At 38.7% G+C, this 17,928-nt stretch overlaps 3 protein-coding genes across 3 annotated transcripts; 2 read left to right on the forward strand and 1 right to left on the reverse strand.

Moving 5' to 3' along the window:
* Window positions 1-7,632: 7,632 nt before the first annotated feature.
* Window positions 7,633-10,757, forward strand: LOC110749724 (zinc finger CCCH domain-containing protein 29). The gene is made up of 2 exons (XM_021949890.2): window positions 7,633-7,824; window positions 8,295-10,757. The coding sequence occupies exon 2, from the start codon at window positions 8,305-8,307 to the stop codon at window positions 10,339-10,341; it is 2,037 nt and encodes a 678-aa protein (XP_021805582.1). The 5' UTR covers window positions 7,633-7,824; window positions 8,295-8,304; the 3' UTR covers window positions 10,342-10,757.
* Window positions 10,758-12,533: 1,776 nt separating this feature from the next.
* LOC110749725 (N-(5'-phosphoribosyl)anthranilate isomerase 1, chloroplastic-like) lies at window positions 12,534-14,527 on the forward strand. The gene is made up of 5 exons (XM_021949891.2): window positions 12,534-12,694; window positions 13,060-13,125; window positions 13,277-13,641; window positions 13,725-13,888; window positions 14,024-14,527. Exons 1-5 carry the CDS (start codon window positions 12,652-12,654, stop codon window positions 14,247-14,249), a joined length of 864 nt encoding a protein of 287 aa, XP_021805583.1. The 5' UTR covers window positions 12,534-12,651; the 3' UTR covers window positions 14,250-14,527.
* A 519-nt stretch (window positions 14,528-15,046) lies between these two features.
* On the reverse strand, window positions 15,047-17,733 carry FAD8 (fatty acid desaturase 8). Its single transcript, XM_021949941.2, has 8 exons — window positions 16,958-17,733; window positions 16,715-16,804; window positions 16,535-16,601; window positions 16,306-16,398; window positions 16,023-16,208; window positions 15,826-15,906; window positions 15,585-15,722; window positions 15,047-15,485 (listed from the first exon to the last, which is right to left on the reverse strand). Exons 1-8 carry the CDS (start codon window positions 17,464-17,466, stop codon window positions 15,300-15,302), a joined length of 1,350 nt encoding a protein of 449 aa, XP_021805633.1. The 5' UTR covers window positions 17,467-17,733; the 3' UTR covers window positions 15,047-15,299.
* Between the last annotated feature and the right edge of the window lie 195 nt (window positions 17,734-17,928).

Genomic DNA, 17,928 nt, shown 5'->3' on the forward strand with positions numbered 1-17,928 from the left:
TATATAAAGATGTGATCCCTGGAGTTTAATTTTGATATTTTTGGAGTCTACGTGTTTGGTGAAGTTGACATGCCGACATATAAGAAATAAATCCACATAGAGGTTGGAACTTGGAACAAGTGCTTGTGGAAATAGGGCATTCAAAACTCATGGGATAATATAATTGGGTTCGTTGAAGTTAATGAGAGGGATTGGTCCCGGCTATTTCGGCGCCGTGAGCGACTTTGATTTATTCACCCCCCACCCCCACATTGTTCGTCCTTTCTTCTTTTTTTCTTTTATTTTTTTAGCAGCTTGTGTTGTACTATCGATGATACTGACTTCGCATTTAGCTACTTTTCTTTTCTCTACAAAATCCCCTTGTTTCGTTCTCACGGGATCACATGCACCATGCTTCATAAATACTTCATTTTTTTTCTTTTTTTTTTCTTCTTTTTCTTCTTTTTCTCTTTTTCTTTCTGAATACTTGCTCACCAACTCTCTGATAGAGCGTGGGACCCGTTGTATTGGCGGGCTCCACCTCTATTAGAGAGTTGGTGATCAAGTTGGTGCCTCTATTGTAAATTAACGTGGGCTGTTTTGATGATGAATGCAAGCATCTCATGTACACATGGGCCGGCTTATAGCATTTAGAGACACATGCAAATGGTAGCCTAAGTCACCTTCTCTGAGTCAAATCATCAGAGACAAAATAATATGAGGATGATATCGAGACTGATATGTATACGAATATATTATTAGTCGTACGCATTATGTATGTTCATACTGATCAACACATGTACAATTACAACTTCATGTAATAAAATAATTTATCAGGACTATATTACTAATTTTTAAGTTTATATTTTTATGTGAAGTGGAAAAACAGATCGCCATCAGGGTTGGTTGGCGGTGCCCTTACCTATCTTCATTTTGTTTTCGCTTATCGCTTGAAACCTAACTATAATTTTATGTCATTAACTTATGAAGATGTAATTTCTTCTTTTTTCCTCAAATATTACGTTGTCAGATTCGATACGAGGCTCTACATCTCCAACTCTTTCCGATGGCCATGTGTACAAAAGGTAATTTGAGGAACACGTATGAAAGAAAGAAAATAAGAAATTAAGGGCCCGTTTGATAACTATTTCAATTTTAGTTTTTTGTTTTCATTTTTGTGCTAGAGTATAGCGGAAAAAAAGGGAGAGTGGAGATGAGATTGAGAGGGAGGAGTAATAAAAGTGAAAACACAAGCTAAAAACTGAAATCTATTTGAAATTGTTTCCCCTCTCGTTCTCTCTCTCAATATCATCCTCACTCTCATTTTCCTTTATACTTATCACAAAAAATGAAACAGTTATCAAATGAGCCCTAAAAGAGAAACCAAAGAAAGCTAATCAGCCAACGAACTACGGGGAATTATATAATGTAGCGTAACTGTGTATCAAAACAAATCCAAATAAATATTCAGTGTGGTAAAGAATTTAGACATGTGAGTGACAAATGAGAACATTCTTTGTGCATAATGAAAGGGCAAAAGCCATATATGCAGCAAACTGTTCTCATAAGTTAATGCAAATATACGCAAAGCCGTCCATAATTCTCACAGTATTTGTTAGCAAGTATACAAAACGTGCATGGAGATCATCATATATATATATATAGCAGCAGAAAATGAATTAATCTGTTTAGGTGAATTTCTCATTCATTCAATAATTTCTGGGGTAATTTAAGATTCTTACTTTGCTGCGGTGCGGTGCATGGAAATGAATGTTAATTTGGGCATTGATTCTGATTGCTGTTCAAACTATTTAAAAGTAAATCGAATTTCTTGGTTGGGAAAACTCTCTGTCAACCTGGTATAAATTTCAATTCTCTGCATGTGGTATATGTGCATGTATGCATGCATGCATGGTAACTGGCATGAACATGAACATGCATGGACGTGTGGTTACTTGCATGCATCGTCGTGAGTGGAGATGACAAGTGGATGGACAGGGAACCTCCCTCTGACCCTACCTGACGCCTGCATGCCATGACTCCATCCTCCATCCTCCATGGACGATCATGATGGATGATCAGCTAAGCTAGCCAGGGTAGACTATTATCAATCCCAATCGTTATCCCATAGAACACGTGTTGCTCTGGCAATGTTCATGCCACACCTTATAATTAAACTCAATACCTTTTTATTAAATTAGTTATGTAGTGTCGATTATGTGACTATTAACTAATAATTTGCCCTTACCAAACAAATTTTTATTTTTGGAAGCCGTCATTGCTTAGGTCAGTGTTATGCCTTACATTGTACACTTGGTACTTCTGCCCACTCTTTTGTTTTTGTTCTTCCTTTTTTTGGCTAAAGACCCTATACCCACTTTCCTTTCATAGATAAACATATCACTTTGTTAAAGAACCACTAATCCTCCTAAGAGTTTAAAATGTTATAGGATTAGCCAAATAATTTATATCAAGCTTACACTTTCTCGTGCGGATCAACGTGGAAATTAAGGCAAACTAACATGGGGAGGAGAGAGATAATTTAAAATTTTCTTGTTTAGTCTAGCCTAGTCTTTATCATAGTGTGAAATGGAGAATAGTTGTCTGGGGGCGCTCTTGAACTCCATGATAGAGACTAAAAACTACTTCACTATGTGCCTAACAACAACAAATTAAGATAGCCAAGCTGTTTGGCATTTCGTTGAACACTCAGAATACCAAGACCGCTCTCCTCTCTCTCTCTCTCTCTCTCTCTCTCTCATGATAACAAAAACGTGGATTAATAGTTTGGTAGTTGGTATGCTTTCATGAAAGGGTAATGCTAGACTTATCACATTGTTATAGGGGTGGGCATCAATTCGGTCGAACTAATGAAACCGACTGAATCAAACTATGATTACCGATTTGGTTTGGTTTTGACCAAGAAAAAATCAAACGGTTTAAAAACCAAATTAGACCGTATATAATTTGGTTTGGTTTGGTTTTGACCAAGAAAAAATCAAACGGGTTAAAAACCAAATTAGACCGTATATAATTTGGTTTGGTTTGATTTTGAGCTTTAATTTTGTAAACCGGCTTAAATCAAACTGAACTGTTTATATGTATATTTATTATTTATATTTTATTTTATATGTGTAATACTATAATTAGGTAATAATTATATATGAATATTTGAATTGAGCTGTATTAGTAATTGAAATTTGAAGTTTTATAGTATGTTGAGCTTTAGGATTGTCTCGTACTCTAAAAAATGATTTAAGTATGGAGCAATTTGTGAATTTGTTGGTTGTAATTGGGCCAACAATATTGAAAAAATGCAAAAGAAAATAGAATTGCGCTTAGGCCCTGTGGGGGTCTTTTGTTCCAGTAGCCAGACGAATGGGCTTGGGCTGCTGTAAAGGATGAGCAGATGTGTGAAATTGCTCCTTTGTGTCTGAGTTCGAAAATTAAGCCCCAAGGATGCTTCGAAAGGGTAATAAGGCCTTAGGAGACACCTTGGTTACCTTCACCAATGAGAATAACAACAAATTACAGATAATTTCTTGGTGTTTACAAATAGAATCTTAGCTTAGCATGAGAAGCTTGTGGCATGGGAGCATAGTTGCCATGAGTTTAGTACTAAAGAGAAAATTAAGTGTTCCTGGGGAAATATGGGTATCAAGGAAAGGGATTTTGAAGAGAGGTTTGGTTGGGAATGAGGGAAGGAAAGGAAAAGATGGCTTGGGCGCTATTTCCGGCAGCTCGACAGTGATTCTGTCAAATGTCAGAATAGCATGACAAAGGGGAAAGCTGAGAGAGGAGATGAACTAAGCACGAAAATTGCTGGGTTTTGAAGTAAGAGAGGAAGCTTGCTCTCTGGTTGTAGATGATTTTCGTTAGGTAGAAGAGGCCCTATTTATAGCCACTAGAAGCCATCTGTTTCCCAGAAACCCTACTGACTTCCATCCTATTTTGCCAAGTTTTTGCTTCCCTTTCTCTCCTCATCCTTTCAATGATCTTCTTTTGGTAAAGTCCACTCTGCTCCTTTGCATAAAATCAGGGATTTTGAGAGCTTAATAAGGCCCTTTTCCCGCGACTGCCTCTGTGAAGCATTCATATTTCCAGATATCCTTCTTCCTCTCTTTCCCTAATTCTTTCAAGGCCAGATTTGAAGAGGGAAAGAGATGGGCATACCTGCTGGTTCAAAGGGTAGCTCTTTGCGCGCCAATATCTTTTGGTCCCTTGGATGCTTTGCTTGAAAACTTGTTCCTTCCTCCCTAGCAGCCCTTCACGTGTGGATCCCTTGGCTTCTTTGTGGCTCTCTTCTTCAGCCAAGCGCTGAGAGCTTTGGATCCCATTCATTCAAACTGTATGGGCTTTTTAATATGGAAAGCCAAGTTATCCAATAAGTGGGCTAAGTGCATCAACATTTGGGCTTCGTGGGCTATTTTGGTTAATTTTAGTGGGCCATTTTGGTTGGGATATTTTCTCTCTTATACTTACCCATGTTTTTGGGCCTAAGAAATGGGCATGCATTCCGAGGCTCCCAAGCGACCCGGAACTTCCATTTCTTGGTCCATCAATGGGCCTCATGACAACTTATTACCATCCATACCACAACCCACTCAAGTAAGCCCCGGGTATTTGAGTGGCTTGGGGCCCACTTAAGCTTGTGGCGTGACTGGGCGCGGAATAATAATCCCTTGCTTGGTGTGGCATGTCGCTTGGCGTGCTTCAATTTTATCGTCCTTGAAGAGGGACACGATGCTTGACAGGATAATTAGCATGGGCTCGTAGAGCTAGCGTATTTTATAAGCTCATTTCGATTCTTAGCATGACGGATTACACATTTATTTGGCATGACATGTGGATCGTGGCTCGTGCAAGCGTGCATGAAGAATTTCGCATGCTCCGAATCGGGTTTCTTCTTAATAAGGTGTCGCACTGGGCTGGGAATTTATTTGGGTCCAACCCTTGATTTTTTGGGCCTCAACAGGGCCAAACTAGTCGAACCAAATCGAACCAAACCGTCTGAAATTGGTTTAGTGTGGTTTTCTTCATGACTTTTGTCAAAACCTAAGTTATATTGTAATTGGTTCGGCCGTGGTTTTGAAGTGAAACTGATCTAATCTAGACCGTGTCCACCCCTACATTTTTATACCATATTGTGTACCACCTCTCTAATAGAGGTGGAGTCTACCAATACAATGGGAGGTGGTACATAATCTATATATATAAAGCAAAAGGTAGAAAATGATAAAACATTCAAAATACCAGAAAATGCTCTTAGTTAATGCAAACATTAAGAATTGAAATTATTAATTAAATGAGGATAATATGGTAAATTCACACTTTTCCACATTAAAAAAATAAAAAATCAAATTATGGATCATATTTTTATGGAACACAACTACCCATGATCTTTTTTAATTCTAAAATAAAATAAATTTTTTTTTATAAAAAAAACCTCTCACATGCGCAGAAGCGCATGCGGAGAGGTTAGTGTGGTATAAAAATGTGGTAAGCTTGCATTTTCCTTCTTGAAATAACCAAGACCAAGAATTTGATATATTCCGCTTGGCCCAATTAAGCCCTCAGTTATATGTGGGCCTTTTAATCAACTAACTCAGCTAAATAAATTTGAATGAAATCCCTAATGAAGGCCAACATAAAGCTGATTGATTAAATGGCCTCTGGGTTTCAGGTTTCACCTTGCAAAGTTTTCTCCACAGGCCACAAGCCCACTTTGTTTGTGCCCTTTTAATTTTCCTTTTCAAACCCTTGCCTTCTCTCTCTGGAATCTGATGGGGTTGACAAACCAACCCATGGGGAGCCCATATTGTTTTTTTAATTGGGAAGCAAAGATGCATAGAAGCCCATATTTTTCTTTTCCTAGGGTAATTGAGATAAACCCCATATTATAATTATTGTTTGCTTTCTTGTTTGTATTCAAACACAGAAGCTTCTCCAATAAAGATTTGTGTTAATGACTAGTTAATCTCGATCATCCATTAGATATGTTAATGGATTTAATAAATGTCACACATACATGCGATCCAATGATTGAAATTAAACGCATTAAGCAATTCTTAACACAAAATGCTTAATAGAGAGACTAACAACATTCTGTAGATACCAATTAACTAGGCATGTTTTTCTTGGACGGAAACTATAACTATGTTTCTGGTTTTTGGTTTTCATCAGGTTCTGCCTACCTAGACAACTAAAAAGGAAACACCCTTGTGAAGGAAAAGGGGGAAAACAGAAAGTTAAAATATGATCAGCTTTGTTCTTCTTTTTCTTTCTTAGAAAAATGGGAAAGGCCTGCATCTAACGAATCCTTAAGGACCAGTTGTCTTTGTCCTTGTCAAACTCAGCAAGTTCTCAACGTTTTGTTAGGATCAAGGGGTAGAAATCAAATCAAAAGTCCAACTAAACCAGAGTTAATTACAATAACATATATACATAAGATTGTTTGTATAGCACGTTTTATTCTTATTTTTATATAAATATATATATTATACAGGCTGAAAACCTGAAGGTGTGTGTTTTTTTACAAACGTCCATAGTGGAAGGCTGAGTCAGAGATTCCAATAATGAAATGGTGTCCCCCACCTCACCTCAACCTAAAGAAACGAAGTCTAACCAGAAGAGAAGATAAACGCGCTTTAGCTTGACAGCTTGGAATTTTCCTAATCCCATAATCCTCTTCGGTCACAGTTGGTCCAACCTCTTCTTCTTCTTCAAACATTTCATCTCATTTTTCAATCCCTCAGTCTCTGGTCTCTCAAATGTACAGTCTACTCGCTCTTCCCAGTCACTGTTCCTTGCCACAAAAACGACATGAAATTGAAGACTTTACGCAATTTGACAAAAGTTGAATCAATGGTCGTGTATTAGTTGCCTCAACAGCTTCTCTTACAATGTCATTATGAAAAAAATTGTCAATTAGATATAATAAAAAAGTATACTTTTTGAGGAATCAATAATTAGAGTATGAATCTTCCGAAAGACACTCGAGTTGTTAAGAAATTCCACCCACACCACACGAAAAAAGTTTCAAAAAGATATAATAGGTGGTGTCGCATGCCATTAAGCTTTTGAAAAAGTATCTCTTTTAAACGTTAATGTAATTATGCAAAATAAGCAATGAAAAAGTTGTATTATTCTTTTCAAATTTCCCATCTAAAGTAAGATTTTCTTTTATGACCATCTAAAGTAAGATTTCATAATATTAAGAAAACCAACAAAAAAAGAAAAAAAGAAAGAAGATCGAAAAAAGAATTGAAAAATAGAGTAAATAAGTAAGAAGTATAATAATTTCCTTTTCAAAAGTGATGTTCTCCGAGATAGGGCAGGAGATTGTAGCCACGTGCACAAGCGCGAAGCAGATTAAGGAAACCATGAAACATGAAACACAAGCACACGTGGCGGACAACTCCACTCGAGGCTTAGCAAATCCTTAGCGAACGAGGTGTAGGTGAGTGGGCTCAGTCAGTCTATCTTCTTTGCATTTAAGCTGAATTTGGAGTGAATTTGAATTTGAGTTTCATTTGTAGGAGAAATCCTCCCGCTGATAGGATGGTCATAAAGAAGTGGCCCTCGCTTTGAAGGTTTGACTTTGACCAAATTCCATACAAAGGAGAGAAGAAAGAAGGCGCTGAGAAAGAAGAAAAGTCACACTTTCCTGCCTTCTTCCTTGAGCAACAGGCACAGCAAGGAAGAATATAAAGGGCCACTGCCTCCCTCTTCTCATACCTCAAACTCCTCAAACTCGAGGTCTCCAAACCATTTTGCTCTCTAACAACAAATACTCAACGCTCCTCCTACTCTCTCTCTCACTGCGTGCCTCTGACGACTTAAAAGGTGAGAAAAAAGCTTCTGGGTTTGATTCTTTGAGTTTTCCTAGAACCTTAAATTTTGATGCTTTATATATTTTGATTGAATTTTGTGATGCCCTTGTGTTTTGTATGATTTTTTCAATGGGTCTTTGAAAGATTTCTGGGATTTGAGTTAAAGTTTGATACTTTGGATCTGGGTTTTTTTTAAAATTATTATTTCCAAATCGAAGTTTTGTTTGTGGAATATGGAAAGCTCATCTCAATTAAAAACCTAGAGTTTTCAAGATGTAGTTTTGGGTTGTTTCCATGGAGGCGGGTTGAATTCTCTCTCTTGTTCAATTTATGTAAATCTTAGATTCAATAATTATGCAGTTATGGAAGTTCTTATTCATTTATTTATAAATTAGATGAAGTAGACAACTTTACATATCAGCAAGCAGCTGCGGATAATTTAAATTGAGTGGTATATTGAATTTTTGTTTTATAATGATGCAGGCTTTAGGATATGTGCAAGGGTTCCAAGGATAAGCTTAGCCCCTCCAATTTCACCATGGAAAGCGGATTTCTTAAGCAGAATTCGGGTTTGGTTGAATTGTCCGCCTCAGACAATCTTGATGCTTTCAGAAGCGAAGTAGAAGAGAAAGGTTTCCATGTTGACGAGGCTGGCTTTTGGTATGGTAGAAGAATTGGGTCAAAGAAGATGGGGTTCGAAGAGAGGACACCGCTTATGATCGCTGCCATGTTCGGTAGCACCAAGGTTTTGAAGTATATTATTCAGTCTGGTAAGGCTGATGTCAATAGGTCTTGTGGTTCAGATAAGGTCACTGCCCTTCACTGTGCCACTGCTGGCGGTTCCACCGCTTCACTTGAGGTTGTCAAGCTCTTGCTTGATGCATCAGCTGATGCTAATTGCGTCAATGCCAATGGGAACAAGCCCATTGACTTGATTGCCCCTGCTTTGAAGTCACCTTGCAGTTCAAGAAGAAAGACCATGGAGATGCTGTTGAAAGGTGATATGTCAGTTATGGAAAGTGATCAGATTGCTAACCAAGAGGGAGACCAACAGAAGTTTCCAAGCCCTCAGCTGTCAAAAGACGGAATCGAGAAGAAAGAATATCCTATTGATATTTCATTGCCTGATATCAACAATGGGATATATGGTACAGATGAGTTCAGAATGTACACTTTCAAGGTGAAGCCATGCTCGAGGGCCTACTCTCATGACTGGACAGAATGCCCTTTCGTTCATCCAGGTGAGAATGCAAGGAGGAGAGACCCAAGAAAGTACCCATATAGCTGTGTACCCTGCCCTGAGTTCCGCAAAGGGTCGTGCCAGAAGGGAGATGTCTGTGAGTATGCTCATGGTGTTTTTGAGTCCTGGCTTCATCCTGCTCAATATCGAACCCGGCTTTGCAAGGATGAAACAGGGTGCACAAGGAAAGTGTGCTTCTTTGCTCACAGACCTGAAGAATTACGCCCTGTGTATGCTTCCACGGGTTCAGCCATGCCTTCACCAAGGTCTATGTCAGTGAGCGCCGCAGATATGGCCGCCTTGAGCCCATTAGCTCTTGGTTCATCACCTATGTCTCTGCCTACCACGTCAACACCACCCATGTCTCCATTGGCAACCTCTTCATCTCCCAAGAATGGAGCTTTGTGGCAGAACAAAGTTAACCTCACTCCACCTGCCTTGCAGCTTCCAGGCAGCAGGCTAAAGAGTGCTTTGAGTGCCAGAGATTTGGACTTGGAGATGGAATTGCTAGGACTGGATAGTCATTCTAGCCAACAACAGAAACATCAACATCAACAGCAGCAGCAGCAACAGCAGTTGTGGGATGAGATATCTCGTCTCTCCTCGCCAAAATGCTACAATAACGATTTCAGCAGGATCGGAGAATTGAAGCCAACTAACCTTGACGATGCTTTTGGATCCTTCGATCCTTCTTTATTGTCTCAATTGCAGGGAGTTTCTCTAAAGCCTTCAACACCAACCCAGTTACAATCTTCTGCGCATCAGATTCGTCAAAACATGAACCAACTTCGATCGAGTTACCCAACTAACATGTCATCCTCTCCGGTGAGGAAGCCGTCCTCATTTGGGCTTGACTCACCTGGGGCTCTTGCGGCAGCAGTTATGAATTCCAGGTCTGCTGCATTTGCACAGCGAAGTCACAGTTTTATCGACCGAGGAGCAATGAGCCATCCTCATGGGCTTGCTGCCCCTGCTAATTCTTCCACCATGATGCAGTCTTCAGATTGGGGCTCACCTGGTGGGAAATTGGATTGGGGAATTCAAGGAGATGAGCTGAACAAGCTGAAGAAGTCTGCTTCTTTTGGGTTCCGAAGTAGCAATGCTGGAACACCAACCACCTTTATGCCATCAGCTGTTGGTGAGCCAGATGTCTCTTGGGTCAATTCCCTGGTTAGAGATGTTTCTTCTGAGAGGTCTGAGCAGAAGTATCATCACCTCAATAAGGGGGTTCATGAAATGCTTCCCCCATGGGCGGAGCAGATGTACATAGAACAGGAGCAGAGGGCATAAGCTACAAGTCTGGCTCCTAGCTTCTCCTGAAGAAGTCGATACTTCTGAGTTTTTATTAGTATTCGATAAAATTATAGTTACTTGTAATTTAAGAAAGGGGAAGCTACACCAAACCGATTCAATTCAATCAAGCCCTGAAGTTCCGGGCAGGATAAAGGAGATCAAGTTAGGCTAGACTTTGGAGAAATCAGATAGAAGGAAGCTGCTATATTTTTTCATTATATTGTATTTATTTATTTATTTATCTCTCCATCTGGGAGATGTTAATTACTAGTTCTCCACAGAGATGATAAATGCATCAGTGGCAGGAATGTATTCTTATTTAATCTGATCAAATCTTGCAACTCATACGGAAAATGAACGTTTCTGTGTTGTAAACTTGTAACCTATCAATTAATTCATTTGAAGTTCATCCATGGTTTGTGTTATTTGTTCTGTCCAATTGTTGTGCCCCATCCATGTAGGTCTCTGTTGAACAATTTCCTGATGATCTTTGTCATTCTTGCTTCTTTAGATGTTCTTGGTTTTCTTGGTTACTTTGTCCACCAGAGTATTCTGATTCATAAGTTCAAAGGATATCTAGATAGTTCATTGCCAATATCAGATTCAACCCTAGGTCATCTCATCGGGCCAATCCAGTTTAGCTCCAATTCCATTTTAGAGACCAATTAAAGACACTACATTTTATAAAAGGTTTGATGGCAAGTGGTTAAAAGCATTTATCTTTACATTTGAAGAAATATTGTGTTCAGTTCCTTCCTCTATTAAAAAAAAAAAAGGAAACAGAAAAGAAAAAAAAAGAAAAAAGAAGAAGAAAGACACTGCGCTATGAATCATCAATGACTATGTACAACGAGCTTTGTTGGTTACCACAAACATTATCCTAATATCATGTTGGCCAAACAACATAATCAAAGGACCTAAATGGTTGCACTTAAGCACTGTCTATTAATGGAAGTTGGGTAGTCTTTTCTGCAACAGAGATGTAGACCATGAGTATGGAAAGCTAACATCATCACATCCTTGCTGGAGTGTCTCAGTGCCAGGAAAGAAAGATGCAGCAATCTGCCTTTGTTTATAATGGAATTGGAAGCAAATGGCGTGTGGGGCCCGAGCTTTTGACGTTTGTCCTTGCAAAGAAGCTTTTGGGTTTTCTGGTCCAGCCGCCCATGCGTTTTTTTCTCAATCAAACAAAAATAAAGTGTCCCAAAGTCCAATAAATGAAGCTTCCTCCAACTTTTCTTCATAGTGAGGTAGTAGGAAGGAGGATTAGAGACGCCCACTTCTTTTTTGTTTTATTGTTTTCTTTATATAAATTCCTCAATTTTATTTTATAATGAAAAACACTTTAAGTATTATCTTAAAGAAAAAAAACGCTCTGAATCCAACTGTTATTCCACCCAACATTAAACATTTGATAATAAACAGCTCTTTTATAGTTTGATTTTCAATGTGTTTTCACTAATAGTAACAGTTGCTATGAGTAATCATGTTTTTTTTATTATTAAAAAAAATACAAATAATAGTATAAACTATAATGGGAGGAAATTTCTCACATAAACTACCAATGTGTTATGGTAATTCGAACATGAGACCAATGGTTGCAGACAATGTCATTTTTCACTGGGCTAGATCCCTTTGGTCCTTCTCCCTAAACGCTGTATTTTTGTTTTTTGAAAATAACCTTGTCTGTAGTCTTTTTTTTTCTTCTTTTCTAATATAAGTGATAGTCTAAACTATAAGGGAGGACAAAGTTTCTTTCACATACACAACTAAGATGTAATGAGGGTTCGAACCTGATAACCATGTTTTTTTTTTTTAGAACCTTTCTTATTGAGAGGGGCAATTCATACACTCTACACAGATGTTAGAGTTTGAACCCAGAAACTTTCATGGTGGAGCAATTACTCTAAACCACTAAACTAATTCTCCTTTGTAACCCTGTATTCTTTTAATAATGCTAAAAAAGAACAACTTTCAAATTGCTTTATGCCAAAACTCTTAAAATATTAGGCCGGCCAAAAGAGAACTAATTTTTTTTTTCAATTTTCAAAAAGGACTTGTGGGTTTCGGGTCAAAAATTATAAGCCCATTGTGTTGGGTTGATGAAAACTAAATTTCGGGCCACAAGTGTAGTCATACGGCCCACACCTAAAGCTTTCCATTTTTGGCTACCAACCCCCAACCCAACCCGTTAAAAAAACTAAAAGAGTAGCCTTATTGCCGCCTTGCACAAGCGTCGCGCCCTTCGTAAGAAACTTTATACAAACTGGTTTGAGGTTCGCTTCGCTGCGTTTCAACGTTGTTCCTATGTACATTTCTTCGCTATTTGTGGGAGAAAATATGCTTACAGGTTTGCCTTTTGATTCTGCGTATGTTTTTAGTAGAAGTGCTTTCAAACTGTTCGGCGAATTGCCCCAGAGAGATGCTTTTGTGAATGTGAATATGAGTATGATGTTGTATGTTTTTCTGACAGAAGACATTGTGAATAAGTTTGGTTGATATGTGTAGATTTTGAAGGAAAGCATTGTTTCTTACATTGAAGTCGAGATTGGTTTTGTTAAATGATTGTAGAAGATTGGGATTCATGGAGAAGATCAATTCTTTGCCACCATCATTTCAATTGACTAATTTCATACATTGTGTGTAATCAGTGGAAATATGAAGCATTCTTGGCATTGGATTATTGAGTTTTATTATTATTTTCTTTGTTTTCAGGATTAACTACTGGAAGCCACTTTCAGCCTGACGTAGTCAGAATCTGTCACACAAGGCAAATTCCTGGTATTTCGTCTAAAATTATCTTTAGACTAGAGCTTATGTTAACTCAATCCTGTCTTTGTTTGCATGACATATCCAAGATGAGTAGATGTTAATCTAAATCATTCCCTCTACACGTGATTAAACATTTCGCAACGTTGTTATGTATTTGTAGGTTTAAAACAGGACCCATTGTGCTTTTCAAGTGCCAAATTGCATAGAAAGAAAACGATTACTTGCAGAGCTATCAAGGCGGAAGATGTCTCCTATAAGCCTGAGGAACGTAAAAAGAAGGGACCTTTGGTTAAGATGTGTGGCATTACATCTGCTAGAGATGCAGCTATGGCAGCAGAAGCTGGTGCTGATTTTATTGGGATGATCATTTGGCCCAACTCTAAACGTTCTGTTTCACTATCTGTTGCCAAGGAGATTTCAAGAGTTGCAAGAGATTATGGGGCACAGCCCGTTGGGGTGTTTGTGGATGATGATGCAGACACAATATTAAGAGCCGCTGATGCATCAGACCTTGAACTTGTTCAGGTATAAACATTTTGTCCCGTGATTAGCTTGCACATGCTGCATTGTAAGTAACAAAAACCTGTAATGCTTTTGAGGTTCTGCAGCTTCATGGAGATGGTTCCCGAGCAGCTTTTCCAGTATTAGCCCAAGATCACCGTATAATATACGTTCTTCATGCTAATGAAGATGGAACTCTTCTTAACCAGATTTCTGCTGAGCAATGTTCTCTAGTTGATTGGGTTCTTGTGGATAGTGCAAAGGGTGGTAGGTAAGGAAATTTCATTCGTAAACATTGTCTTCTTTTATGCATGTCAATTCATATAAGCAATTGTCTGAATGACAGTTTAAATGTATAATATCATATAAACTTGTTTTGATTCACTTCACTCTGAAATGCCTGCAGCGGTAAGGGATTCGATTGGAGCCAGTTTAATCTACCAAATATTAGAAGCAAACATGGGTGGCTCTTGGCAGGAGGGATAAAGCCTGAGAATGCTTGTGAGGCTCTTTCTACCCTCAAACCTCAAGGAATTGATGTTAGCAGTGGCATTTGCGGCCCGGATGGCATCCAGAAGGACGAATTGCGAATATCTTCCTTCATGAGTGCAGTAGATTCAGTAAACTACTGACTGTATCTGAGAGGAAATGGTTCAAATTTTCGAGACTCAATCAGCTTGATATAAATCTGTTACTATGGGGTTCATTGTATCCATTTAATTTGTTATGTAAGGGCAACGTTTTGGGCCTTCTGTATTGTTTGTTGAGAAGATATCAAATAAGGAGAGAGAAAAAGAGAGAAGACCAAAATGTAAGTGGTCTGATAATATTGTTCTTTTTTGATTGGTTAAGCATTGTGACTCGTTCTTGGTACCAAAAAATAAGAATTACAGCTGGTTGTTTTCTATTGGACACACTTTGTCAATTATTTCAATTCTGCGTTACGTTTATCCACTAAAAACAAGCGGTGCAATTAATGCTGCTTATGAAGCAGTCGAATTCAATTGGCCAACTTTATGGTGGGATGAAACTAAGGCTAATTGACAAAATGTATTGCCGTTTTTTCTCTTCACGTAGAAACATCAAACACCTGTAATTACCATAATGTTTACAAAATTTGGACTGGCCACTTTTCATAAAGTAAATACAATGACTTTGGTTCTAGGAAAGTGGTCCCCTCCCCTGTGTTTCTCTTTGGAGATGTGGCACAGGCACGACTTCAAAATCCATAGAATCTAAATGCTATCTTCTCACTTTTTTTTTTTTTTTTTTTTTCTGGGTCAAAAAATGCTATCTTCTCTTTTGGATCAAAATATCTAAACATTATCATTCCTTGCTGCCCAACTTGCCACAAAAACGTATGGATGCACACCTCACACATGAGGGAGGGAGAGAGAGAGAGAGAGAGAGAGAGAGAGAGAGAGAGAGGTTTTTCTTTCAAAAGTAAATCATATACTTTCACTATAAATGCCCGCGTTACAATTTAACAGCCTGCAATTATGCATGCGAGGTACCTCTTATCCTAATACAAGGTGAGGAAAGAATGGCTGCCCAGACAGTATTAATACAAAGCTGGAAAATTGTTGGTAGTTAAAAACAACTGGTCACAAAGAAGTTAAAAAGCTTTGGTACGCTTCAATTGTTGTACCTGAAAACTTAAACTTCACAACAACTTGGCAACTTCATTCTGACGTCACAGACCCAGCAAGTTTCTTATCAGTTTGATAATATACAACATCCCCAGTATCACTGACGTAATGATCAAGTTTCATGCTTCTTATAAGAACTCCCAATAAGTGAAGTGGGAGAGGCCCAGATTTCTTTGGCTCTCTGTAGTACTTCCCAAGCACAGGCTTAGCTGCCTCCGTCTGAAACGATTAATATGAACAAGAACCAAATCAAAATGGTGTACAGAATTGAATTGATATTTTTCAGCTAAATGGTGTTTAGGCATAAGTGGTACTCACTGCTTCTACTAAGTTATAGTGTGGGATTTGAGGGAACAGGTGATGTATGACATGGGTTCCAATGTCATGATGGATGTTGTTGATCAATCCATAGTCTCGATCGAGGGTTGTCAATCCTCCCCTTAGATAACTCCATTCCTGTTTGATAAATGCAGAACCAAACTTTAGCCTTATACAGTTCAATAAGTACTAAAGCATTGACATTTCTTGTATTGTGTAGGTGATAAGTTGAAGACTTCACCTTTCCACGATACCATGGGAGTTTGTCCTCATGGCCATGGTGATGCAAGTAAGTGACCAAGTCCAACCACATGACGAACAACTGCATTTGAACGCAAATCCAAAGAAATAAATGTGAGAATGAAGTCTTATTGGTATAGATTTTCGTTTTCTGCCAATGATGTAGAAGCACATCAAGCATAAAGAAATGGAACATACCCAGTATGGAACGCCATAGAGCTTAAGCATTTGGACTGGACCCATTACGAAAGACAGACCGACTAGCAGCGCAGCCATTGCTGTCCAACAGGCAGTGGAGGTAATGATATCTTTCCTTTCAATTGGGACAAACAAGTCGCTGTTTGGATCAAAATGAGAGCCACTCTTTCCGGGACTTCGACTCCACTGTGATTGAAATCAGCATCATGTACCGAATCAGAAAAATAAATCCCCAAGCTCATTAAATTATGTACATAACTAAGGAGCAAGACAGAAGGCTCACCAGATAGAAAGGGTAAGCAAGCATAGGGAATGGCAAGGTGAACCTCAATATCTGAGTAGCCTTATCCAAAGTCTTGTAAACTTTCTCAGATAACTGCAAAATCAGATGATGGATATGACTAATTCAGTGACTGAATGACTGAAAAGAGAAAACTTATATTTTCTACAAGGAGACCAATTTGCTGTCCTCATGAAAAAAAACAGAGAGATAACCATGATTAGAAACTCACCGGATGCCAAGACTCATCATTTTCGACATGTCCATGGTTCTGATGATGAGTTCTGTGACTTATTCTCCTGTGATAGTAATGACACGTATTATTATGTTAGATAATATGTTTAAAATTGTATATTGTCTCAAAAGCAGGATAGCTTATTCAGGAGTGAACAGGTTTTTCAGAAATACTAACCATCCATGGTATGGGACAAGGATTGAAGAATGAAGTAAATGACCCACCACGCTATTTAACTTTGGGTTATTAGAGAAACTTCCATGACCACTGCACAAACAAAACAACAAACAATTCACATCAATTAACTTATCGAAAATTGCCGACAATTCCATGACCAAGGAAGAAGCCAAATCCTCATTAACAAAAAGGGTTTGAAAATTGGCAATTCAATAGATTATAGAAGAAAGCAGCTTTATTTACCAGTCATGGCCAAGAACAAAGAGAGCCCAGAACATGGTCCCCTGAGCAAACCAGTAAAGAGGCCAAACAACCCAATTGTTAAAGTAGGCTGCAACAGCCGCCAACCCAAGAACCACAGCAACATCTCTCACAACGTAGCTCATGGATCTCCAGGGGTCTTTAACCCATAAATGCTTTGGAATGGCTGCTCTAATATCAGACAAATTAAAAGGAGGTGGAGCACCATGGTCGAAATCACTACCATCTTCAACCCCTTTGACACTCACTCTTCCATTATCTCCTCCATCCACAGATGGGACCCTCAATGGAGCACTCACATTTAGTGCCCAATTTGTCCCTCGAATCCCATTTGAGACCCTCAAAGAAGAACCAAGATTCTTGCTTTTGCAGACTGATAATGGCCTAGCATTGGCAAAAATGGCGGTCTTTGATGTTAGGCCTTTCCTGGCTTGAGGGTAGACTCTAGGGAGAGGTTTTAGGCCACATTCTGAGAGAACCCAACTTGCCATGAGAGACCCAGATGCAGCAAATACAAAAAAGATTTGAGCTTTGGGTGTCTCAAGCAGGCTTGAGGTATTATGAAGCTGTGAACTAGGCGACCATAAAAAGAAAAGAGAAAATGAGGAGATAACACAAGGGCCTCTCTCCTCCACGTCCAACAACTTGGGCTTCTTGTTGTTTGTCCTCTCTCTCTCTCTCTCTATCGTATTTTGCAACTGTACCTCTCCGCTGCTAAATGATAAAGCCTTTGCCTAGCTCAGTTGGTTAGTTTGAAGACTTTGATTTGTTTATATATGGATCTTGGTGCGCGTAGAGGAGAAATAAAATAAAATAAAATAAAAGCAACTTTCAATTGCAGCCAAAAGAAACAAAGTTCAATTAGACCATGTAACTATGATTAGCGGGTCCAATCAAATGCAAAATTAGGCGGGTACGGACATGGTCAAATTCTGTGTTTTCCTGTTGGTCTC

The sequence above is a fragment of the Prunus avium genome, chromosome 2 (assembly GCF_965620075.1).
Source record: "Prunus avium chromosome 2, drPruAviu1.hap1.1, whole genome shotgun sequence".
NCBI classification, from domain to species: Eukaryota; Viridiplantae; Streptophyta; class Magnoliopsida; order Rosales; family Rosaceae; genus Prunus; species Prunus avium.